Raw genomic sequence first — 26,274 nt, forward strand, 5'->3', positions numbered from 1 at the left:
TTTAGCTTTAGTTGTAACAACTGCGACTGCTGGATTTGCAATGGCACCTGTACCCTTCGACCTTAGCTGTTTCCTTCTCACCACTGTTGGAACAGGGCTTGCTTCCTGTGCTGCCAACTCCATTAACCAGGTGAGTAATTCATTTTAACACAAACCAGACAAAAATCAGCACTTTTTGAAGTCTCACACATTTGCTGGGAAGGACGTATATACTGTATTGTTCTCCGTATGGGAATGCTGAATGAGTAGACCTTTTCCAATAAATAAATATAATCTTTAATGTTATATCATTTAAAATAAAGACAATCTTACGCCTTTATTGTTTTTTTAAATAAACAGCTTAATGTTTGAAATTCCAGCAGAATTTAAATAAACATGCAAAAGTACTTTAAGTTATTAGTAAGAGGCTAAGGGTATTTTGTTTTATACATTTTAATTGTATAATGAACCATATGGTTACTCTTTTTAACAAAGGAACAGTCTACTCTGGATACTGTTCGTTAGCAATTTGCTAGTATTAACACTGCATGTCTGCATTCCGTAGTGTAACTCATCTTTGAAACAGTTTTGTTTTGTTCCTAATTCTCTAATTTAAAATGCTTGTAACCATGATTAATATGGCCCAATCATATTTCTCTATAGTAATCAAAGTTGTTGATCCTCAGTTAGAAGGGGTTGAAGAAAGACAGTAACAAGGCATGAAGCATGTGTTTTTGCATGACCCTTGAGTTAGACCATAGGACATAGGAGCAGAATTTGGCCTTTTGGCAAATCAAGTCTGCTCCGCCGTTGCATCATGGCTGATTTTTATCTCTCTTTCAACCCCATTCTCCTGCATTCTCTCCATAACCTTTGATGCCCTTACTAATCAAAAACCTGTCGACCTCCACTTTAAATATACCCAATAAATGTACCCACTGCTGTCTGTGGCAATGAATTTTACAGATTCACCACCCTCGGGCTAAAGAAATACTTCCTCATCTTTGTTCTAAAAGGACACTCTTGTATCCTGAGGCTGTGCCCTTTAGTCCTATACTCTCCCACTATTGGAAACTTCCTCTCCATATGCACTTCTTCTAGGCCTTAAAATATTTGGTATTTTTCCAATGAGATTCCCCATCATTGTTCTAAACTTCAGTAAGTACAGGCCAAGGGCTGTCATATATTAACCCTTTCATTTCCAGGATTATTCTTGTAAATTTCCTCTGGACTCCAATGCCAGGACATCCATTTTGAGATATCGGGCCCAAAACTGTTTGTAGTACTCCAAATGTGGTCTAACCAATGCCTTCTGATGTCTCAACATTATGTCTTAGCTTTTATATTCCAGTCTTCTTGAAATTATTGCTGTCATTGCATTTGTTTTCCTTACCACTGACTCAATCTGCATGTTAACCTTTAGGGAATCCTGCACTAGGGCTCCCAAGTCTCTCTGCACCTCTGATTTCTGAATTCACTTCCCATTTAGAAAATAGTCTGTGCCTTTTATTCCTTCTACAAAGTGCATGACCATACACTTACCTACACTTGAGGGACTTGACAATACATAATGCGTACCCATTAAACAGCCCAGTTCATTGTCTGTGTTCTGCTTTATCTTTCTTTCTTTGCATCTGCAAGGGAAGATCTCGTGGACTTCCAGCTCCGAATTTGGGAGATTAAGTTTACCACCCATACCTTTGTGTCACACTTCCTGTTGTGATAGCCATTGAGACCTGAGAATTCTGCATTTTTGCTTTCCTTAAGGGTTAAACAGCAAACCAGAGTTTGATTCCTTTATATTTTGGAGGGCATAATATAACAGTTGCATAAGAGTTAAAGTTGTGTCTGTTAATTGGCATTTGCATTGTAACTTGGAAGTGCTACATCTACATCAAATGCAGGTTCAGTGAAAACTTGTGAAGAAGTTTCTCAGCCCGAAAAGTTAGTTGATTATTTACTCCTTTCCAGATGCTGAGTTCCTCCAACATTTTGTGTGTGTTGCTTTGGATTTGCAGCATCTGCAGACTTCCTCGCTGTAAAACTTGTGACTTGTAACTAAACATATATGAACTCTATCTGACGTGTACTGTATTAGCAAAATCGGTGCTTCCATTTTGTACATGCTCTTAGCCAAGATCTGCAACTTGTTGTTAGTTTTTTGCTCTGACTGCATTGTGTGTATCACTGTAATGAAGGTGGAATTTGTTTTCTTCCCGGTGATATTACCATGTTTCATTTCATCTGTTTGAAAAGCAATAGTAACTAGTAGGACTGTAATGTTTCAAGTAGTTTATATTTCCCAAGCTACGAGAAGCAATTTTGTTTGACTGTGCTCAGAATATTTCACAGAAACTGGGCATAAATACATGATTGGCCTCAATGAGGTCTGCAAGGTTTTAGCCGGACAGGTTGCCTTAAGCAATAGTGCTGCCTTTAATCTGTGGGTTGATGAAGTGATGGTGATAGTGATATATCAAAATATTCCTTGGTGGTTTCATGCTGCTGTTTTAAAACTCTGTCAGAAGATGTTAATGTCAAATTCATTTTGAAATGCACACAGCATGTCCTTAATTATAGTGTTTAAATAGTTAATGTTTCATTTGATAAATTACAAAATTATGCAAACTAGAAAAAAATGCTTTAAGCATATAAATCAGAAAGGATTTATTCTACTCGAGACTTCTATCAATTAAACTCTTATACTTATTGTTGAAGTATAGCAAGCATTTTGAATTAAAATGCTTTTAATTTTAATGCTGTGACGAAGGCAGATGGTAGGGCACCATGGATAGCTTGGGGGGGGGGGTGTGGTCAGAGTTTGGAGCTCAATTCTAGTGCCCTCTATAAGGAGTTTCTGTACGTCCTTCCCTTGCAATGCTTGGGTTTTTCCCAACTGCTCCAATTTCCTATCATAGTTCAACTCCATTGTAAATTGTTCTTTAATTAGATTCCAGTTAAATCAGGGCGATCTGGAGCTGCTGGGGTGACACAACTCAAAAGGCTGGAAGGGCCTACTCCACGTGTATCTCTAAACAAAACAAAAATAAATAATATAGAAATCCTATACGTGATAGATGTCATTCCCAGATAGCTTCTTTAACTGACATGTTTTGGTCATGTCCTTTGTTGAAAAAATATTGGAAAGATATTTTTGATATTATTTCAACGGTTTTGAATATAGACTTACAGTATTTTTGGGTTACCAATGATAGAATCAAATCATTTAACCTCTTCAGCTCGCCGGATGATTGCATTTCTTACTTTAATGGCTAGAAGATCCATTTTGCTGTATTGGAAAGAGATTAACCCTCCTACTATATTTCACTAGTTTTCACAAACTATGTTGTGTTTAAATTTGGAAAAAATTAGAAGTGTGGTTAATGACCCTTCCATTAAATTTGAAAAACCTTGGAGGCCATTTATTCAGCGTTTTCATATGATGTAATTTCACCATTTCCAAACTTATTTTACTTCTCTGTAATGTTGGTTGAGAGGAACGGAGTCGTCGACACTGAAGTTTTCTTTTCTCCCATTTTTTACGATGTTAAAACAGCCCAGGTCTTTTTTTTTAGTTTAGTTGATTAATTCTATTTAGATTAGTTTTTTTTGAGGGAGTTATTATTTTTTTTTCCTTTTTCATGATTTTTGTCTAGATATTTCTTTTTGTTCTGTATTATTCATTGGTATCCTATGTGATTGGGAGTTTTGTCAATTAAGTACTATTTGGTTTTATAATTACTCATGTTAATTATAACAATGTATTCCCAATAACTTTGTACTATTATTATGTCATGATTATATTTTATGAAACTAATAAAAAGATTGAAAAAGAAATGAAAGAAAAAATAAATAAGTAAATTTTAATCAGTAGGATGACTTGAAGTGTAACATGGGGGCAAATTTGAAAATGGTGAATACAGAATAGGGTAGATGATCTTGTAGTGCAGTTTGAGGTTGGTAGGTATGACACTGTGGGCATCACTGTGTCATGCTTGAAAGAAGATCATTGTTGAGAACTCAACATTCTGGAATAGTTCCGGAGGACTGGAAAATTGCAATTGTCACTCCACTCTTAAGACGGCAGGGAATCAGAAGAAAGAAAAGTATCGGCCATTTAGCCTGACTTCAGTGGTTGGAAAGATGTTGGAGTCAATGTAAATGATGGGATTTTGGGCTACTTGGAGGCGCATGAGAAATTAGTCCAAAGTCAATCTGGTTTTCTTAATGGGAAATCTTGCCTTACAAACCTGTTGGAATTCCTTGAAGAAATACAGTCAAGGTAGACAAAGTAGAGTCAGTGGATGCTGTTTACTTTGATTTCAGAAGGCTTTTGACAAGGTGCCACATATGAGGCTGCTTAACAAGATACAAAGATACTAGCATGGTTAGAAGATTAGCTGACTGGCAGGAGACAAAGAGTGGAAGTAAGGAGAGGCCTTTTTTGGGTGGCTGCTGGTGATTTGTGATGCTCCGCACGGGTCAGTATTGGGACTGCTTTTTGAATTATTTAAACTATTTGAACTATTTGAATGAAGGAATTGGTGCTTTGTGGCCAAATTTGCATACAATACAAAGATAGGTGGAGAGACAGGTAGTGCTGAGGAAGCAAAGAGTCTGCAGAAGGACTTGGGCAGATTGTGGTAATGGGTATAGAAGTGGCAGATGGAATATAACATAGGGAAGTGTATGGTCATGCACTCTGGTAGACTATTTTCTAAACGAAAAAATGCAAAAATCAGGTGCAAAGGTATAATGTGATTGTCACATTTTTTTGCAAGGGAGGGTGCTGGGGTTTTGAAGTCATTGTCACTTTTTTTGTGATGGAGGGATGTGGAGGTTTAGGGTTTGATGATGTTCCAGCCGTCATTTTCGGTGTGAGTAATCCGTTAGCTTTTGTGCGAGGGAGGAGGTAGGAGTTTAGGGTTTACAGGTTTTGTTTCTTTTTCATTTTAACGTGGAAAGGGGATTGATGTCTTTCCTTTCAATGACTCCCATGGTTCTTACTGTTTTTCATGGCTACCTGGAGAAGACGAATATCAGAGTTGTATTGTACATGCATACTTTAACAATAAAATGAACCTTTGAAGCTTTGTAGCTTTTGTGCTGGTGGTGAGGAAGACAAATGCCATGTTAGCATTTATTTTGAGAGGACTAGAATATAAGAACAGGGATGTGATGCTGAAGTTTTATAAAGTATTGGGTGGACTGCACTTTGAGTATTATGAGCAGTTTTCGGCCCCTTATGTATGAAAAGATGTGCTGGCATTGGAGAGGGCCCGGGGAGGTTCATGAGAATAATTCCAGGAATAAAAGGGTTAACATATGAAGAGCATTGGATGGCATGTACTCACTGGAGTTTAGAAGAATGAGGGAGGATCTCATTGAAAACTATTGGATATTTTGTAGGTTGTTGCACATAAAAAAGGCGGAGGCATATTATGTTTAAGAAAAACCATAGCAACTCATTCAGTGTACTCTAAACACTGAAGACAAAGTGCAGTAAAATATACTTTATGTAATTACATCATCACCTCAGACCAGCCTCGTAAAGTGAACCCAAATTCAGTGTCAGTGGCTGTGAATTATGTACATTTCCACCAACTATATTACTTCATAGTTTAAAGGCCTAGATAGAGTGGATGTGGAGAGGATGATAGAATGATGGAGAGGACTGGATGGGCTGAGTGGCTTAATACTGTCCCTATGTTTTATGGTCTTACAGTCTAAGTACAGAAAATGCTGAAAACTCTCACCAGGTCAGGCTGCATCAGTAGAAACAGAAACAGTGTTTAAGTCAAACACCTTTCATTAACATTGATGAAAAGTTTAAATAAGTTGTTTTTAGTTACAGAAGGTGGGGGAAAGAAAAGACAAAGGGAATATTTCAGAAAGGAAGAGGCCAGAGTTGCTCTGAGTTCAATTGGTTGATAAATTAAGGAGGGGAATTACAGAGACATGAGACATGACAAAGGAACTGACGCTGAGTTACTTCTTGTCAGCCACTTGATTTCTCTGTTATTCCCATTCTGACCTTGTCTTATTGTCTCACATACTGTTATAAAGAGGCCCAACTAAGGTTTAAGGAACATCATCTCATCTTCCAACTGGGTACGTTGAAGCCTTGCAGACCTGTCATTGAAGTCAACAAGTTTGAGTAACTAGATTTGTTCGTATCATAACTTGGCAGTTCTGCTGCATCCATTCAATCGGTTTGATTGTTCTTTTTCAACTTACTTAGCCTGATCTGTTAAGCAATCCCCACACCTCTATGTTTCAGCACTTTGTTGCGATTTTCACATTCCTTGTTGTGGGTTTTTGCTTCAACTGAGCTCTTTCATTTATCAACCATCTTATCCCTACAACCTTGGCTTCACCCTCAGAGATATTCTCTCTGTCCTTTCCAAACATTTGCCATCCTCTTTGCAACTGAAAACCAGTTTGTTTTTTTTCTCTTTCCCAGTTCTGATAAAAGGATTTTAATCTGAAACATTAACTTTCTTTTTGCACAGATACTGTCTGACTGCTAATTATTTCCAGCACTCCCTGTTTCCATTTGAGACTTGAGGTTTTTTTTGAACTTTCAAGCAATTTCAGCTATTCTTTAGTTCTGTAGCATATTTTATTTTGTTAATGAAATAAATAAAAGGGTGTATGTTTAAAAAAACTTCCACAATTTTGGTATGCCAGTGATTGTAAATGCTTCCATTTCTTTCATTCCACTTTGACATTGGAGCTGTAATGTGATCAAAAAGCCAATTTGTACATACAATATGCAAATACAAAAACCTATTAGAAGTTATCACGATAAAAATATTTTTTTCCGTATATGTGCACTGAAGGCACGTTGATTTACAAATCTTGACTTATATTAGCATCGAATGCTGCTACTGTGCCCTTTGTTTCCATCGTAGCGTAAAAGTGAAAAACTAAGATTTTATCAGTGTAACATATGTTTAGTTCTAAATTTTTGGTAGCAATTTAAGTTCCCTGTTCAGCTAACAGTCATGGACTGCAGTTTTTTTTGTCTCTAATGTCTATAAAGCCTTTTGATGAACTGCTAACTGCCAGTTATCTTGTCATTATTATCTCCTTTTTGTGATTGGAACAAAATATGTTTCGTTTGGCTGTCTGCAGACAGACTGTCATCTGTCACAAGATGATGGTGGAGTAGGTTTTGTTTGTTAATCCACTTGGCAAAACTCCAACTAATTGGTCAAATTTTATTTGACAGAGTCACGCAGGCAGTTTACTTCGGATTGATTGTATAATTAATAACAGGATAGTCCTTCACAGATTGATTTTTGTAAAATTGCCTGAGTCATATTTTTTCCTTCTCTGTTGGAGAATTAATGTGTGAAGACCACAAGATAGAAGTTTGGTATCTTCGACTAAATCCTTAAATTTTCCCCTGATAATTTGTTTTAAAATAATACAGGTATGTTTGAATCAATGCAAATGTTCAGCATAAATGACTAGTTTCACTGATTGAATCACAATTTTAAGATTACATTGATACCTGTGCGATTGATCTGAACAGCTGTATGCTCAAATGATAGATCTTGTGCCAAAGTCTTGCTTCACAAATAACCATTGCATTGGGAACAAAAGCATTCCAGATGATCAAAATGTGAAAAACTAGTTAAGGGAAAGAACAAAGGAAAGACTATCACTTAAGCCATCATTTTCTAGGTTGTCTGTGAGTTATACTTAAAAGTTGAATTGTTGTCTTTGACTTGTCAAACTAGCTTTCATGAACTGATCCAGCAACTTTCTGAAACCCTTTTATTTGCTTTAAATTTAGTCTTATTGTTTGTTGTTATTGCAAGTTCTTAAGAATTTTCAAACAGGGTATTTTGCATGATAGTGCCAAAACCTTTATTCTTCCCCTTTTACTTGGATCATGGCTCAATGATAACATTCTCCATTCTTAATCTAGGTCATAGGATCAAGGACCACTCCAGACACAACTGCAGTCCTGAGGGACTGTTACACTGAGATAAGTGGCATCTTTCGAATGAAGCTTTCAACTGAGACACCATTTGCTCTTTCACAAAGCTGTAAATGTGTTTCATTATACTAATTGACAAATCTCAGGTCATTTCACGTAAAGAAACTTCAAATGCAAGTTAGTGGTGATTACCTGTAAAAGTTGGAGGATTGTTTCACAGAAACATGCTCTTCGGTGCATCTAGTCCAGGCCGGAAGCATTTAAACTGCCTGCTCCCATTCACGTGCATGGGACCCCTACTATCCATGGACCTATTCAAACTTTGCCTATTTATTCAAGTCCAAAATTGAATCCCTGAATATTGTCCAGTACACTAATTCCTCTGGCTTCTTTGGCTGTCCCTCAGGCATTCGACCTCTCCCGGAAGTTCCGGGAGTCCCCTGCATACTAATAGTGGTTCCCTGATGCCCGCAAATTATATACAATATCCCGCAAATCAAGTTTTTTGAGAGCGAGCGAGAGGGAGCGTGACAGTGACCACGAGAGAGAAAGAGCGAGTGTGTGAGAGAGAGAGAGAGAGCAAGAGAGCGAGCGTGAGAGCGACCACGAGAGAGAGAGAGAAAGAGCGAGTGTGAGAGAGAGCAAGAGAGAGTGAGAGTGACCACGAGAGAGCGAGAGAGAGAGAAAGAGCACATCATGGCAGTGTTCCAAAAAAAGAAAATATAAAACATACGTCACCCCAGACTCCACTGAAGTGTACCCCTGCCTAATAGGGGTCAAAAATAATGACAGTGTTGCTCGCTGCACTGTTTGCAACAGTGACTTTTCTATTGCCTATGATGGGTTAAGACTGTAAAAGACATGTTGAGGTGAGTTTAACAGGTGTCATTCGTTCATTAGCATAGCTAACATTATTTAAACTAGCTGGCTAGCTGCTAAGGAGCTACAGTGCAGACATCCCATCTCTCCCGGAAGTTCCAGGAGTCTCCCGCAAATTGATGGTGCTACCTCCCTGAAATGAGTTTTTGCAGGGTGGGATGTCTGGTGTCTTTGCTTTCCTCACCACTGATGCTGTGGTCTTCAGTCTCTGCTTATGTCTCGAGAGTTGAGCTATCATGCACCAGTTCTGCTGGCAACTCATTCCACACTCTCACAGCCCTCTGAGTGAAAACGTTTCCCCTCACATTCCCCTTGAAACTTTTCACATTTCACCCTTAACCCATTACCTCTGGTTGTAGTCCCACCTGTAGTTTCCAGTCTTAACGAGTAATCTATCAACTGTTCTGGAACCACCTTGGGGAAGTGAAAAGCTGCTTCAGAAATGTACTTTTGCAAAAATTCACTATCACTATCCTTCGTCAAATGCATACCAAAGGATAAAGCTGTAATGTTTAAAGTAAACACTTGAGGCACAGACAAACAGGAGCAGGAGCAGATAAGTCCCCAGGCTCCTCAAGCCTCTCCCATAGTACAATATGGTCATGGCTGATTTATGCCTCAAATAGCCTCAACTCCTCTTCTGTGCCAGTTTCCCATAATTCTTAATTCCTTCATCTTTCAAATAATGATCTATATCAGCTTTAGATATTTTTAATAATTAGACCTCCATCTCTCAGGGACAGAGAATTCCAGAGATGCACTACCCTTTGTAAGAAGAGATTTTTGTGCACCTCGGTTTTAAATGACTGGCCCTTATTTTGGAACTATGTTCCCTTGTTCTCATCCTGTCAAGTTCACGTAGGGTCATCCTGGAAATGGTGTACATTCCACCTCTGCTGGCACTGTAAGAGCTAATCATTATGATCAATAGTCACGAGATGGTGCACCCTGATACCTTCTTGAACATTGCAGGGGACTTCAACCTGGCCAGCTTGAAGAAGTCTCGGACAAACCACCACCAACATGTCACCTGGGGAACCAGAGGCACCAACACACTCGGTTATTGTTAAGCCATCGTCAAGAAACCTTACTGTGCCCCCTGCACTGGCTGTACTTCAATTCCTGGCACATAGGCAAAGATTGAAGACCACAGCATCAGTGGTGAGGAAAGCAAAGATATAGGCCAAGGAAGCCAGAGGAGTCAGTGGACTGGACAATATTCAGGGATTCATTTTTGGATTTGAATGAATATCACCAATTTTATCAAGACTCATGTGGATGAATGTGTGCCCTCGAGAACATACCACGTTTCCCCAAACCAGATACACCAAGAGATTTATAGTCTGCTCGGGGCTAAATCTGTGGTGTTCAAGACTGTCATCCAAAATCCTACAAAAAATCCAGGTACAACCTACAGAGGGCGTTGTGAGAGTGTAAAAGCAAATCTCTATGAAATTATGACAGAATTGGATGCACGGCGGCTATGGCGGAGTTTGCATGCCATTATGTCCTATAAGACAAAACTAAGCACCATAAATGCAGTGATTCTTCAATCCCTGATGCTTTGAAAGGCAGAATAACACTACACCTGTGTGTTTCAGTGATCTCCGTCTTGAAGGCCAATGTCAGAAAATCCTTAATGAGGGTGATCCCTTGCAAGATGTCAGGACCCAATGGTGTACCTGGCAGCATATTGGAAGCCTGTGCTGACCAGCAGAGCAGCCATCATACTAGTGCTGAAGAACAGCAGGGTGAGGGGCCTCAGTTACTATCGACTAGTAGCACTTGTGACTTCTGTGATGAAGTGCATTGAGAGGTTGGTTTTATATAGGCATCCATTAGTCTCAGGAGACCATGGATTTGCGCCTGGAAAGTTTCCAGGGCGCAGGCCTGGGCAAGGTTGTATGGAAGACTGGCAGTTGTCCATGCTGCAAGTCTCCCCTCTCCACGCCACCGATGTTGTCCAAGGGAAGGGCATTAGAACCCATACAGCTTGGCACCAGTGGCGTCGCAGAGCAATGTGTGGTTAAGTGCCTTGCTCAAGGACACCCACGCTGCCTCAGCCAAGGCTCGAACCAGCGACCTTCAAATCACCAGACGAACGCCTTAACCACTTGGCCACTCGCCAACACAAGGGAGGTTGGTTATGACTAGAATTAACTCCTGCTGGAGCAAGGGCCTACCGCTACAACAGGTCCACGATGGATGCAGTTGCTCTGGACTTCCATTCTGCTGTGGTACATGGAGATAATAACCAAACATACATCAGACTGATGTATATTGATTATAGTTCAATGTTCAATACCTTCATCCCTCAGTATTGATCACAAAACTTCTAAATTTGGGGTTTCTGCATCTCCCTCTGCAACTGGATCCTCAACTTACTCATCAGGAGACATCAAAGTTCGATTTCAAAGTTCATTTACTATCAAAGTATACAATCTTGAGATTAATCTTCTTGCAGCAGCCACAAGAAAAGAAACAGAATAGAATCCATGAAGAAACCCACACAACAAAGATAGTCAACCATCCAATGAGCGAGAAAAGAATAAATCATGCCAGCAATAAAAGTGAGCCAGTTCAGTGCTGAGGTGAGTGTAGCCCATCCAGGAGTAGGCCATAGTTGCAGAGTCAGATCAGCACTGTTGTGAGTCAAGTCTTACGAAATAGTGAGCTGAACACTGGTTTGTCCTTTGCCTTCGGCCTCGACTCTTTAATCCTTTTAATCTGACTCGTTGCCTAAATCAGCTAAACATCAGTTCGCTTATTACTCTTAGGCCAGTGGGACGCCACTTCAATATGGCCCGAAGTTTTAATCCAGCCTGAAGTCCACTCCAGCAATGGTAGCACGACTGTACTTGAATCTTTGAGAGTCCAGTTCGCCAAATTCAGGATGCCACAAAAAAAAACGCCAAGTTGTACAGATATTTCTAAAGTACAGTTCCCTCTCCTCCTCTCTGACGGTCAACACAGGCGACTCTCAAGGATGTGTGCTTACACACTGCTCTATGCTCGCTTTTCTTATAACTAAGAGCAATTCAAATGCCATCTATAAATTCACAGATAATACTACTGTTGTTGGTAGAATTTCAGATTGTGATGAAGATTATACAAGTGAGTTAGAAATTCAAAGAAATTCATCCTGTGTACGCGGCCATGTTCTTTTGATTGACTATGCCACGGTAGTGTAACGGTTAGTGCAATGGTATTGCAGCTTGGAGCATTCGGGAATTCAGTGTTCAGGTCCGGTGCCCTTCTCTAAGGAGTTTCTGTACGTCCTCCCCATGTGTGGGTTTTCTCCGGGTCCTCCAGTTTCCACCCATAGTCCGAAGACATAACTGATAGGTTATTTGGTCATTGTAAATTGTCCCGTGATTAGGTTATTTAAGTTTGTTGATTTCTGGAGTGACGTGGCTCAAAGGGCTGGAAGGGCCACTGTGCGCTGTATCGGTAAATAAATAATTAAAATAAAATCGGTATCGATACCTAGTGCTGGTAACAAGTTGCCTTCATACAATTTTTTTGACAACTGCATTCTTTCAATCTTCATTTTCATTGTAACATTCAAAATGATTCTCGATACCTTCACATTCTTCATAGTTCCTAAGTAGTGAAGTCATTTTATTTTCACTCTCGGCTGTTTCTGGCATCTCTAAACCCGAAAGCTTAAAACCACCGTGAATTATTTTACCATTCAAAACCATTCTGAATTATATTACTACTTATTTCTTGCCAAATATCAGCGACAAAAATACAAACACATGCAACTGCCGCTGTTTAAAAACTTTGCGCAAGGATGGGGTAGTGACTTAGTGGCCACGCCAGTGTACACGACTGGCACTAGTTAGAAACTGTTCGACAACAGTTTCCTGTCACAATTAAATGGCATATTGTCGCAAATAAATGAAGGCAATCCCGTCTATTTTCTCAAATTAGATTTTGTTTTTTTATGATTTGTCCCAAAAAAACGCAGCTGCCACGATTAACCGATGGTCCAATTAACTGGAATCCACTATAATAATTTTTAGTTTGGTGTAATTAAGGGGGTGAATGTGCTATATGTTAGTAAACAATGTCTAGTTTGTTAGTAGTATAACAAAAGACATTTATCTTATAGAAATATAAATAACACTGGCAAGAGTTGTGTTCCAGTAATAACTATGTTCAGCTTCTTAGCTTAGGCTTTTGATCTCTCATCAGTAAAAAAAATTCAATTTTGGCATCATTTATTTGTGGCAAGGCAGTAGGCAACAAAATCCTTTGAGGCAGAGCTTGCTATTGTCACTTCTAGCAACTCTATAAATTTTAGCAAGTGATCTGCAAATTGAACATAAACCACTGAGAATGTGAATTTTTTGGCACTTTAAGTTCTGTAAACCAGTTGATGGATTATTCAAGTGGATCTAGTATTTCTATGATTAGCTCTGTATTTGAGTTGGCAATTTTGAAAATGCAGCTTAAATTCGTACTTGTTCTTTCCTTTAAATGACACTACTTGCAGTGGGTTAATTATTTGTGTTACTAGAAGTTCAACTACCCTGGCTTTAGCCCATTCCAAAAGTTTATTTCAGAGATCTACAAAGACATCTATTCTTGTAGTATTCTATAATCTATATGCAGTTTTCACCATTTTTCATTTCTGGTTAAACAAAGAATTGACTAATTTGAGAATATACTTATCAAATAAAAAAATAAAACACATTATACTTCACATTTCACTGTGACCAACGTTGTTTGTAGAAAAAACTATGAGAGATTGAAATGTTTTAAATTGACATTTTTCTTTCAGTTGGGGCAGCATGGCCGGGTAAGCAGTTAGTATAATGCTTTTACAGAGCCAACAACCTGGGTTTATTTCCCACTTCTGTCTGTAAAGAGTTTGTACGTTCTCCCCGTGACCAAGTGTGTTTCTCCAGTTTCCTCCCACATTCCAAAGATGTACGGGTCAGTAGGTTAATTAGTTACATGGGTGTAATTGTGCGGCATGAGTTCATTGGGCCAGAAGGGGCTGCTAGTATGTTATATCTCTCAATAAAACAATGTTATCAGTAATTAGAATTAATGTTATTTTGAGCATTCTGTTTATTTTCCTTGAATTTAAGATTAAAAGTTTACAACTGGATCCTGTCTTATGATCTAAAAAACTTCCGTCCGATGGCACTTACTAAAAAATCCCATTCAGCCCCAGAAGATGGCCACATCAAATAAATAATGATAAGAAATCAAGGGATAGTAAAGAATTGTGAAGCGTAGATAATGAATAGATACACAAAATTGCATTTGTATACTAACCATCATATCCACAAGCCATTGCTAGTGCTATGAGATTCTTTTGAAGTGTAGTCACTAGTGTAATATGGATATATGTTACACCAAAAATATGTTACAGCAGGAGTGAAAGGGTTATCATACGAGGAATGTTTGATAGCTCTGGGTCTGTACTCGCTGGAATTTAGAAAGTTGAGGGGGATCTCATTGAAACCTTTTGAATGTTGAAAGGCCTAGACAGAGTAGATGTGGAAAGGATGTTGCCCATGATGGGAGAGTCTAGGACAAGAGGGCACGCCCTCAGGATAGAGAGGCACCCTTTCAAAATTGAGATGTGGAGTAATTTGTTTAGCCAAAGTTGTGGTGAATTTGTCGCCACATGCTGCTGTGGAGGCCAGGTCGGGTGTATTTAAGGTAGAGATTGATAGGGTCTTGACTGGACATGGCATCAAAGGTTAGGAGGAGAAGGCCGGGAACTGGGGTTGAGGAAGAGATAGAAAGAAAGGATCAGCCATGATTGAATGGTGGAGCAGACTCGATGGGCCAGATGGCCTAATTCTGCTCCTATATCTTATGGTCATGTTGTAACCAGTGTAGAACAGCATCTCACAAAGGGCAATGGGATAAAATGCACGATTATCTGTTCTGTTTTAAAATACTACCTGCTTCAGTAGACACGACTTAATATGGTGATTTTGCAGTGATGTATGCTCTAGAAGACCTGACTTATCTGGGGGGCATATTTGTGCAATGTCCTGCCTGTCCATTATAAGCTAATGGTCTAAAGACTGAAATTAATTTTTTAGAAGTTTCGAAAATGTACTTCTTTTTGGACCGGAATTGAGCTTCAATAATGCAAGACTCCTTAAGGCATTCTTTCAACACTTGTCTGAATGTGTCCATGTCAAAGCTAAACAATTTTTATGTCAATTCTTTTTGGAAGATGTAATTGTTTATGGTAACCATACAAAAGATGAGATTTACAGGGATGGCTAATTTAGACATTTTAAGCCAGAAAATTAGATTTTTCTGCCAGTGTGATGCAGATGATCCAAAAAAATTTTTTATGCATCAAGAAGGAATATTAAGAATGTAATTACCCCAAGTTGGCAATGGTGTTGTTCATCAATTGTATTCCTTCTATTTGAGATGTTTATAGCTTATCGTTCTTTTGAGTCATTTATGTGATTAGACTTTGCTCAGGTCATCCTTAATTACCACTGAACAACAATTCTTTGATTCATTTCTTAACCACTGAATTCCCTTCTGGTGAAGGTGCTGAAATTGCTTTATCCTCCCTTGAATTACAAAGCACGGCAAAGGGACAGCAATATTTTTCCGTAAAGAATGGTGTGTCACCTAAAGGAGACCATAGAGATGGTGGCATCCTTTTATAATGTCCTGATCATCTCAGATTGCATGCTTTGTTTACATCTCCTCAGATGTTTATAATGTACTGTAGAAATCATAGTGTTCCTGTTATGGTTAACATATTGAAGAGGTTATTGGATTATTTTAGGGCAGATATAAATATAAAGTGTTTTTACAACATGTGCAAATTCTTTTTGTTAACAAAGCTTTTCACCATCATTTTATGTGGATGGGTATTCAAAATTAAAATGTATAAATATGAATATTACCACTTCTCAGTTGAATATTTGCCTCAATTTTTGTACAAGAGAAAGAGGGTCCTGTCTTTTAAGTATAATTTGCTTTAGAGTTATTTTATTTTTAACCCCTGTCCCATTTTAAAAGATATACTTGTAGCAAACAATGAATGGTAATTACATCACTGAGACGCTGCCTTAGAGAAGATGCACTTTGAGACTGTAATTGGAATTGCATACAATTGAAATGACAGCGTTATTATAGTGCTGTCTAATGACTGTTTTGCTATCTCTGCAGATGAAATGATCTCTTTCACATGTTATTTCAGTAACCATTTCCACATACACTCTGGATTTAAAAACACCATTCCACCAATCGAACAATGTATTTAAAAGTATGTTTGGAGTGAGTAATTTTTCATAATCGTTGAAATGTTATTAAAGTACGGATCAAAGCCATTATTGTTATCATATCATATGGTAAGGTATTTTTTCTTTTTTTTTACCAACCAGCTCATTTTGGTAGTGGGGGAAGATTTTTTAAAAATAAAATATAATTATTTTATTTTATTTCATTTCATAATTCAATCTTTTTTTCTACATGATTCATTTGGAATATGGGATACTGTGAGCATATTACTGTGATTTAAATGTAATGTAATTCGTATTGTATCCTTATGAATTTTGTATTTGTATTCATGCAATTTATTTAATATTAATAAACATATTGAAAGAGGAGTGAGTAATTGCAATTTAAGATCTGTTACTAGCAGTGGAGATAAAAATTTTATACATATATTTGCATGGGGGAATTTGACAGGCAATAAATAAGTACCGTTATTATCTTAAAGAGCATAAACAAATTCAAATTCTTAGTCATCACTGTATTCACAGATGTGTGATTGAACAGACATGAGGATCAACCCACAGGATATTAAGCTGGGTGATCAAAAGCATTGTCAAAGAGATGAGTTTTATGGTAGAGGTTTAGAAAACAAATTTTAGAATATGATTAGAAGATGACTTACTGGTATAAGAAAGATTAACATAAGACTTGTAAATACATCCATTTCTATTTGAATTTCCAAAAAGTATTGAAACTTTAGTTTTAAAACTGAATTTAGGTGCGCATTATTTCGATAAAGGTAAGAGTAGCTGTTTGCATTTTCTAACTAGAAAAATGTGTAAAATACATCAGTATCTTGGCTATCAATTGATTATAATTAACATTGCAAATAAATAAGTTATTTTATTTTATATTAGTACATTGAGTTAAATCTAGCTCATTCTGTTTGCCTGTAGCGTCAATTGCAATTTGGCGTGGTATAATCTTTGAGAGCTTCTGTCAGTCATATCTGTGGATTTATTCACAGGCTATTGAAATCATTCTCTTGGTCTTTTTTCCTTTGTTGTGTTATGAGTGCAATATCCACTGGTTGATTTGCAGCAACTATTTCCATCCACTTAAAGAGTAACACTTGGTCCTGATCACACTTTTTCGAGGATTCACTCAGAATTTGGTGAAGCCAGGAAGTGATTTACCTGAATGGTATGCACTAAACAAAAGACTGTGTATGCTAGAAATCTGCAATACACTAAATCTGAGTGCTGGAAATGCTGAGTCATTCAGTGTGCATCTTAGAGATAGAAACAGAGTTCATGATTTATGTTGATGACTTCTGTTGCAACTTTACTGACCAGCTGCATATTTGAATTTTATGAACTTTGATTAACAGACATCCCACCCTGCAAAAACTCATTTCAGGGAGGTAGCACCACCATTTCAGGGAGGTAGCACCCCCGCCACCTGGAACCCCGTATCCCCCTGCCACCCCGTCGACCTCCAAGGATGTATGTAATACTTTGTTTAGTGATTTTGTCTAATCTGTAAACCAAATTGGGTATATGCTGCAAATGTGACTTTAAAATATGTACTTATATTATGTTTATTCTATTACTACTTTAAGCAAATCCACAGGGAGTTTGGCCTCATCGCATATGACATCAATAGCGTAGCTCCTTGGCAGCTAGCCAGCTAGTTTAAATCAGGGTCCCCAAGCTTTTTTGCACCGCGGACCGGTTTAATATTGACAATATTCTTGCGGACTGGCTGACCCGGTGGGGGGGGGGGGGAGAGGGGGGTGTTAAATGCGACCGGAATATAGGTGATAAGTCAACTATAAGTCACTTGTAAGTAGCTAATGCACTCAATTTCATTTCTAAAGGGGTTTATCTAACGAATTTAATATTAAACACAGCGCATATTTTCCTCGCATGAATGTAGTATTAAGTTAATTATAACAGTGGTCCCAAACCTCCAGGCCGCGAAGGATGCAGCAGTACAGCAGTAGCTAGAACGCACCCAGCACATCAGAGACGACGCAGTCGGCAATGGCCTCTGATCTGGGCTGACATTTACGTGCCGGGCGGCACCTAATTAATTAGCTTGTTTATTTCGGCTTTTTCTTAAAGATGTGCTGGGCGCGTTCCGGCTACCGCTGTATTCTTCATGGCCCGGAGGCTGGGGACCACTGAATTAAGTCAATAGCATCATAACATTTTAAGTAACGTTTGGATATTAAACACACAGCACATATTTTCCTCGTATGAACATAGAAACCCCATTTCCAGAAAAGTTGGGATATTTTCCAAAATGCAATAAAAACAAAAATCTGTCATATGTTAATTCACATGAAGCTTTATTTAACTGACAAAAGTACAAAGAAAAGATTTTGAATAGTTTTACTGACCAACTTAATTGTATTTTGTAAATATACACAAATTTAGAATTTGATGGCTGCAACACACTCAACAAAGTTGGGACAGAGGCATGTTTACCCTTGTCACCTTTCCTTTTAATAACACTTTTTAATCGTTTTGGAACTGAGGGTACGAATTGTAGTAGACTTGCAATTGGAAATTTTGTCCATTCTTGCTTGATATAAGACTTCAACTGCACAACAGTCCATGGTCTCCGTTGTCTGATTCTCCTCTTCATGATGCGCCATACATTTTCAATAGGAGATATATCTGGACTGGCAGCAGGCCAGTCAAGCACACGCACTCTGTGTCTACAAAGCCACGCTGTTGTAGCCTGTGCAGAATGTGGTCTGGCGTTGTCCTGCTGAAATAAGCATGGACGTCCCAGGAAGAGACGTCGCCTTGATGGCAACATATGTGTCTCTAAAATCCTAATATACGCCTCAGAGTCAATGGTACCTCACATACATGCAACTCACCCATGCCGTGGGCACTGATGCACACCCATACCATCACAGATGCTGGCTTTTGCATCTTTCGCTGATAACAATCTGGATGGTCGTTTTCATCTCTGGCACGGAGAACTCGGTGCCCGTTTTTTCTGAAAACTAGCTGAAATGTGGACTCATCTGACCACAGCACATGGTTCCACAGTCTTTTGGTCCATCTGAGATGAGCTCGGGCCGAGAGAACTCGCCGGCGTTTCTGCATAGAGTTGATATATGGCTTCCTCCTTGTGTAATACAGTTTCAGATTGCATTTCTGGATGCAGCAACGGACTGTGTTGAGTGACAATAGTTTTCCGAAGTACTCCTGAGCCCAGGTGGCTATAATTGTCACAGTAGCATGACGGTTTCTTAGGCAGTGCCGCCTGAGGGCTCGAAGATCACGTGATTCAATAATGGTTTCCGACCTTGCCCTTTTTACACTGAGATGTCTCTGAATTCTCTGAATCTTTTCACAATATTATGTACTGTAGATGTTGAAAGTCCTAGATTCTTTGCAATCTTGCGTTGAGAAATGTTCCTTTTGAACTGACTAATAATTCTCTCAAATTTTGGCACAAAGGGGTGAGCCACGACCCATCCTTGCTTGCAAAGACTGAGCCTTTGATGGACGCTACTTGTATACCCAGTCATGATACTTCACCTGCTACCAATTAGCCTGCTTAATGTGGAGTCTTCCAAACTGGTGTTACTTGAATATTCTGTGCACTTTTCAATCTTATTTTAACTCTGTCCCAACTTTTGTTGAGTGTGTTGCAGCCATCAAATTTTAAATTTGTGTATGTTTACAAAATACAATTAAGTTGGTCAGTAAAACTATTGAAAATCTTTTCTTTGTACTTTTGTCAGTTAAGTAAGGGTTCACATGAATTAACATATCACAGATTTTTGTTTTTATTGCATTTTGGAAAATATCCCAACTTTTCTGGAAATGGGGTTTGTATAAAATCATTGCAACACACCAATATCGCTGAATCAGTGGGAGCCCTGGTCTTGTTCTCCTGCAACAACACGGTCCTATCGAGGGGTGATGGGAGACAGCGATAGTTGAAGGGGGTTCCTTATGTCCAGTCTATTCCGCAATTTAGTTTTCGTTGTATTCATTGCAGAAAACTCTGCTTCGCAGAAATATGTTGGAAATGGAAGCCACGTTTTCAGTGCTTCCGTGGCTATCTCAGGATATTCAGCCTTGACTTTGATCCAGAATGCCGGCAGAGTTGTTATGTCAAACATACTTTTCAGCCCACCGTCATTTGCAAGCTCGAGGAGTTGATCTTTTTCCCGCGCTAACATGGATGATTCACCGGGGACATTCACAAATGGGTCACGGATCCATTCCTTTGCACGTCTTGGGTCACTGATGACCTCGCGTGCGTTAAAATTCAACAGTGCGTGACAGGGAATGAGGAAAGGTGCAGCTGACTCATATTCTTTTATATTGCCAAATCATTTTGTTTCCTCGCGGCATGGTGGTAGGGGACCACTCTTAGCACGAAGAGAGACCAATCAGGATGCTTGCTCTCCTTCTCCTTCTCACTCTCCCTCTCAAAAAAAAATCTATTTCTGGGATATTGTATATAATTTCCGGGCGTCAGGGAGCCACTATCGATATGCGGGAGACTCCCGGAACTTCCAGGAGAGGTGAGATGTCTGGATTAATTATTTAAGTTTTAAATATTGTATGTACTCAGATGTTTGGCTGGAATTCAATTCGGCCTAAATCTGTAAAAGCACCAAGGCACCATGTACAGTAAAACAGCCATAGGACATTTGTGTCCACAAATGGTTTTTAATCTGTTTGTGCTAGTTTCAAGTAGGTTAGGAAGGAAGAGGTGGGTTGATAGAGGGTCCAGCAGGATATAGATAATAATGGAGAGATGATGGCTGATGTCAGCCAGAGGAATGATTGGGGCCAGAAGTGGAGATAGCTGGAATGAGGGAGTAACCTGACATTTTGTTGAGAATTGGGTAGGAAATTGATTAGGGACAATGCAGAGAGAAGAGAGGATCAAGTGTTCTGAGGAGGTAGGAGATGGTAGTGGGAGTGAACAGCAAAATCTACCAAGAGATAATGGATGCCTAATATTCTATAGTACTAAATTAGGTAAGTTTGGAGCCTCAGAACATATACTTTATCAGACATCTCTCAACTATTTAATTAAATTTTGCTGCTCATTTTGACATCACTTACACAAAATATTTAGCATATGAGGCCCATGTTTACACATAAGAATTTTGTGCAATTTCTGTCAAAATTTTGTGCCACATTTGCCAATACTGTGCACATCTAATGGTATCTGAGCAAAAGTGTTTTGTATATATGGAGAACCTACAACAAGTTACTGGCATGTTAAATAGCTGAGGGATGGGATGGGTTTTTGGTAAAAATTTCAATCACATTTAATATCACCAGCATATGTTGTGAAATTTGTTGTTTATTGTTTTGTGGCGGCAGTGTTTGCAATACATAATAATTTTTAAAATATATAAACTACACCTAAGAAATATATACAAAATTAAATTAAGTAAGTAGAGCAAACAGAGAGCAAAAAAATAGTGAGATGGTGAGATTGTCCTTTAGAAATCTGATGGTGGAGGGGAAGTAACAGCTCCTGAAACATTGAATGTGTGTCTTTAGCCTCCTGTACTTCCTCCTTGATGGTAGCAATGAGAAGAGGACATAGCTGGGTGTGGGGGGTCCTTAATGAAGGTGTCCTCAATCTTGGGGAGATGGAGCTGATTGTGCTTACAACTTCCTACAGCTCGTTCCAATCTTGTGCAGTGGCCCCTCCATACCAGACAGTGATGCACCCATTTACAAGTGTCTTTGGTGACATACTAAGTCTCCTCAAACTCCTGCTGTGCCTTCTCTGTAATTGCATCCATATGTTCAACCCAGGGTAGATCTTCAGAGATGTTGAGACCCAGAAACTTGAAGCTGCTTATCCTTTCCGCTGCTGATCCGTCAATGAGGACTGATATGTGTTCCCTCGACTTCTCCTTCTTGGAGTCCACAATCAATTTCTTAATCTTTTTGATGTTGAGTGAAAGATTGTTGTTGTGATACCGGTTAACCAGCTGATCGATCTTGTTCCTGTATGCCACCTTGTCACCATCTGAAATTCTGCCTTTGATAGCTGCGTCATCAACAAATTTATAAGTGGCTTTTTAGCTGTGCCTAGCACATGATTGTGGGTGTAGAGAGAATTGAGTAGTGGGCTAAGTAAGCTCTCTTGAAGTGTGCCAGTGTTAATTGTCAGCAAGGAGGAGATGTTATTTCCGTTCTGCACTGACCATAGTCTCATGATGAAGTCAAGGATCCAGTTGCAGAGAAAGTTACAGAGGCTCAGGTTTTGGAACTTGTGATTAGAACAGAGGGATTGATTGTGTTGAACACTGTGCTGTAATCAATAAACAGCAGCCTACTTATTGTTGAGGGAATCCAAGGCCAAGTGGAGAGCCAGTGAGATTGCATTCCCTGTAGACTTATTGTGGCGATAGGCAAATTCCAGTGGGTCCAGATCTTGCTTGGGCAGGAGTTGATTCTGGCCATGAGCAGCCTCTCAAAATATTTCATCACAGTAGATGTGAGTGCCACTGGGCGATAGTCATTGAGGAAGCTCACCCTGCTCTTCTTGGGCACTGGTATGATTGTCGCGATTTTGAAGAAGATGGGAACTTCTGACTACAGCAGCAAAGATTGAAGGTGTGGGCAATTACATCACATGCAGAAACACTGTACATGCAAGTAAATCTTCAGTTGCTGTCTTGCATGCATTGCTTTGAATGTGGAGAAATGGGATTCAGTGATGGAAAATGTCAACTAAAATGCACTTCACTATCTCAAAGTAACGACCTTGAATAATAATAATGAGTAATAAGACAGGGTGCTCCACTGGAACAATTTGAAAGGTGTACTTTGGACATGTTAAATTGATTGCCTTTCAAATCTATAATACATGAAATCTGCTTAATGTAAAAAGATTGTATAAGTTGAACAAAAGTGAAGTGGAAAATGTGTATCCCTGAGGATAGTACGCAATCCTTGGTAAACATGATGTGCTGATCGTTCCTTCTGGTATCATTGTTTCCAAACTAATCTTGGTGTAAGTTACCAGTTGATACAAACTTGGCTCCACATGTGGTCCCATCTGTGTTCACTCAACTTCAGTGCATAAAAAGGCAAATTGTGAGGTGAAATATAATACATAACTGGACTGAAATAGTCCAGATCAAAAAATTTAAACTACGTTTCTCATCAGTTTCTAAAACACTAGAAGAATAGTCCAGGAACTTCCTTTCCTACACTTTGAGGGATTTTTTGGACACATACTATCTTTTCAGGGCAGTATTGTACTCAAGTATTTGGGAACAAATTTGTTTTATGTTGTCTACATTTGTTTCTTTAAGCCTAAATTGTGGTCAGAGTACAGGATTGGTGCAAAATAAATTATGATTGCTTTGATCTTTGAATTGAGTAGGTTTGAGTTAACAGTTGTATTGTTAACTATCACTTGCTCCAAAGTCAGCAGTATTGTACGTTTTCACAAATAAATAAAACGGCAGAGCTTTTATGGTTCAGAAAAGCCGTAACAACTCAATTATGGAACACCAAAGCTGAACAGAAAGCGTGCTAAAAAACCCTTTATGTAATTATGTCTTCACATCAGTCCATCCTCTTAAAGTGAATCCCCAACTCAATGCTGGTGGTTGTGAATTATGTATATTTTCACCAACTACGTTACAGTACAGTATCAATTAATGTGATACTATACATTGTCAGGAGATCGTGTAATTTCTAGGACAGATGACGAGGGCATAAGTATTTCTGCTGGAAGTTCTTACTTAGAATTGAGTGCAGTTTTTCAGTGTTTTAATTTGATGAAGAACTTCAAGTTAAATATCTCATGATGAAGGACCTGAAGTATGAGACAGATTAGGGAGCTGGCATGAGGTTTTGGAGTTTATTTAATGAGATAAATGAATTAAATGAAGCATTACTTAATTCATCACATATGTTCATATACTTTTAGTATTTAAACTGCTGCAGTCTGCACAGAGATTCATAGTACACAAAGCAAGCCATTACACATGTGTTTTTGCATTGTCTCTTTCAAGTTACATATTTGCACAAAATATTGTGCTATTTATAATAATTTGTAAACTACGTTGAGCACACTTTTTTCGTCTTGCAAGAATTTGAAGGTGCTGCTAAATTAATGCTTCTCTAATTTGCCAATGAAAAAACTGGAATAAAGCTAAACCCAGAGCTACGTAACAGAAGGATTATCACTTTTGTTGAAATCAAGAAAGCAGTAATATGGTATGAATATTATAAAAATATTTTCAAATATCCTTTAAAATTATGTTTTGAAAGCTTTCATTTCATTAGTTTGTAAGGTATGTTTTCTACATTTTAATTTTCGATACATTTTAGAGTATCAGAATGAAATTTAATATTTATTTTGTAATATTCCTTTGCTATCTTAATTGCATAATCTCATTTTTGACTGCAGTAAATATTTTTCAAACTGTTTTTACAAAATTTTCAACTTTGGTTTCTGTTCCATTTAGAAAAAAACAAACGCAAGGGTTAAGTAACACACATCAAAGTTGCTGGTGAACGCAGCAGGCCAGGCAGCATCTGTAGGAAGAGAACGTTCTCTAACTTCCGCTAAGGCCCCACCTCCCCCTCGTACCCCATCTGTTACTCATTTTTATGCATACATTCTTTCCCTCACTCTCCTTTTTCTCCCTCTGTCCCTCTGAATATACCTCTTGCCCATCCTCTGGGTCCCCCCCCCCCCCCCCCGTCTTTCTTCCCGGACCTCCTGTCCCATGATCCTCTCGTATCCCCTTTTGCCAATCACCTGTCCAGCTCTTGGCTCCATCCCTCCCCCTCCTGTCTTCTCCTATCATTTTGGATCTCCCCCTCCCCCTCCAACTTTCAAATCCCTTACTCACTCTTCCTTCAGTTAGTCCTGACGAAGGGTCTCGGCCTGAAACGTCGACTGCACCTCTTCCTACAGATGCTGCCTGGCCTGCTGCGTTCACCAGCAACTTTGATGTGTGTTACTTGAATTTCCAGCATCTGCAGAATTCCTGTTGCAAGGGTTAAGTAGCAGGAATATAGTACTTTAGTTTTTGGATCTGAGGCCTTTTCTGGACAGTATCCCATTATAGATTTTAATCTGAAGAAAAAACTGGCGTTTCTGCACCTACCCATTTCGTGGCCTGGATGATATGTGATGTGAATATACTAACCTGCATTTTCCAGCATTAATGTACTACCTCCCAGGTACCAGGGTCAAGGATGGCTTGGATCATGTCCACAAAACTTTGGAGAGAGAGGGAGTGCAGCCACATGTCTTGGTGCATATTGGTACCAAAGACACCGGAAGGAAAAGCAAAGAGGTCCTGAAAAGAGAATTTAGAGAGCTAGGACCTCCCGCGTAGTAATTTCTGGATTGCTGCCTGTGCCACGTGCCAGTGAGGGTAGAAACAGGATGATTTGGCAGATTAGTGCGTGGCGGAGAAGCTGGTGCAGGGGGCAGGGTTTCAGGTTCTTGGATACTTGGGATCTCTTCTGGGGGAGGTATGACCTGTTCAAAAGTGACAGGTTGCACCTGAACTAAAGGAGGACCAATATTCTCGCAGGCAGGTTTGCAGGTTTGTTAGAGCTGTTGTGGAGGGTTTAAACTAACTTGGCAGGGGAATGGGAACAGGAGTGCAGGGACTCAGGATAGGACAGATGGTTAAAAAGCAAAGGTAGCATGCAGTCAGACTGTCAGAAAGGGCAGCAGATAATAGGACAAAATTGCAGGCAGCAGGGTGAGTATTAGTGCATTAGGGATGCAGAATCAAAAAGAGTAGCAAATACAGCACACAAAGTGTTACATCTCAATGCACGGAATATAAGAAGTAAGGTGGATGATGATGTTGCAATTTTACAGATTGTTGGGTATGATGTTGTGGCCATCACTGAAGGATGGTTGTAGTTGGGAGCTGAATGTCCAAGGTTACAGGCTGTATCGGAGGGATAGGAAGGTAGGCAGAGAGGGTGGCGTGGCCCTGCTGCTAAAGAATGGCATCGAATCAGTAGAAAGAGGTGACATAGGATTGGAAGATATAGATTCCTTGTGGTTTGAGTTAAGAAACTGCAAGGGTAAAAGGACCCTGATGGCAGTTATGCACAGACCTCCCAAGAGTAGCTGGGATATGGACCACAGATTACAACAGGAAATAGAAAAGGCATGTCAAAAGGGCAATGTTATGACAGTCATGGGAGATTTCGTTATGCAGGTCAATTGGGAAAATCAGGTTA

The 26,274-nt window shown here is 39.1% G+C and overlaps 1 protein-coding gene across 2 annotated transcripts in view; it reads left to right on the forward strand.

Annotated features, from left to right (window-relative positions):
- cox10 (cytochrome c oxidase assembly factor heme A:farnesyltransferase COX10) overlaps positions 1-26,274 on the forward strand; it is a 159,476-nt gene that overhangs the window by 56,384 nt on the left and 76,818 nt on the right. For both annotated transcript variants that reach the window (XM_072242275.1, XM_072242276.1), the window contains exon 4: positions 6-130. In XM_072242275.1, the coding sequence (XP_072098376.1) occupies positions 6-130 (125 nt within the window). The remainder of the gene's footprint in view (positions 1-5; positions 131-26,274) is intronic.

The sequence above is a fragment of the Mobula birostris genome, chromosome 24, assembly GCF_030028105.1.
Source record: "Mobula birostris isolate sMobBir1 chromosome 24, sMobBir1.hap1, whole genome shotgun sequence".
NCBI classification, from domain to species: domain Eukaryota; kingdom Metazoa; phylum Chordata; class Chondrichthyes; order Myliobatiformes; family Myliobatidae; genus Mobula; species Mobula birostris.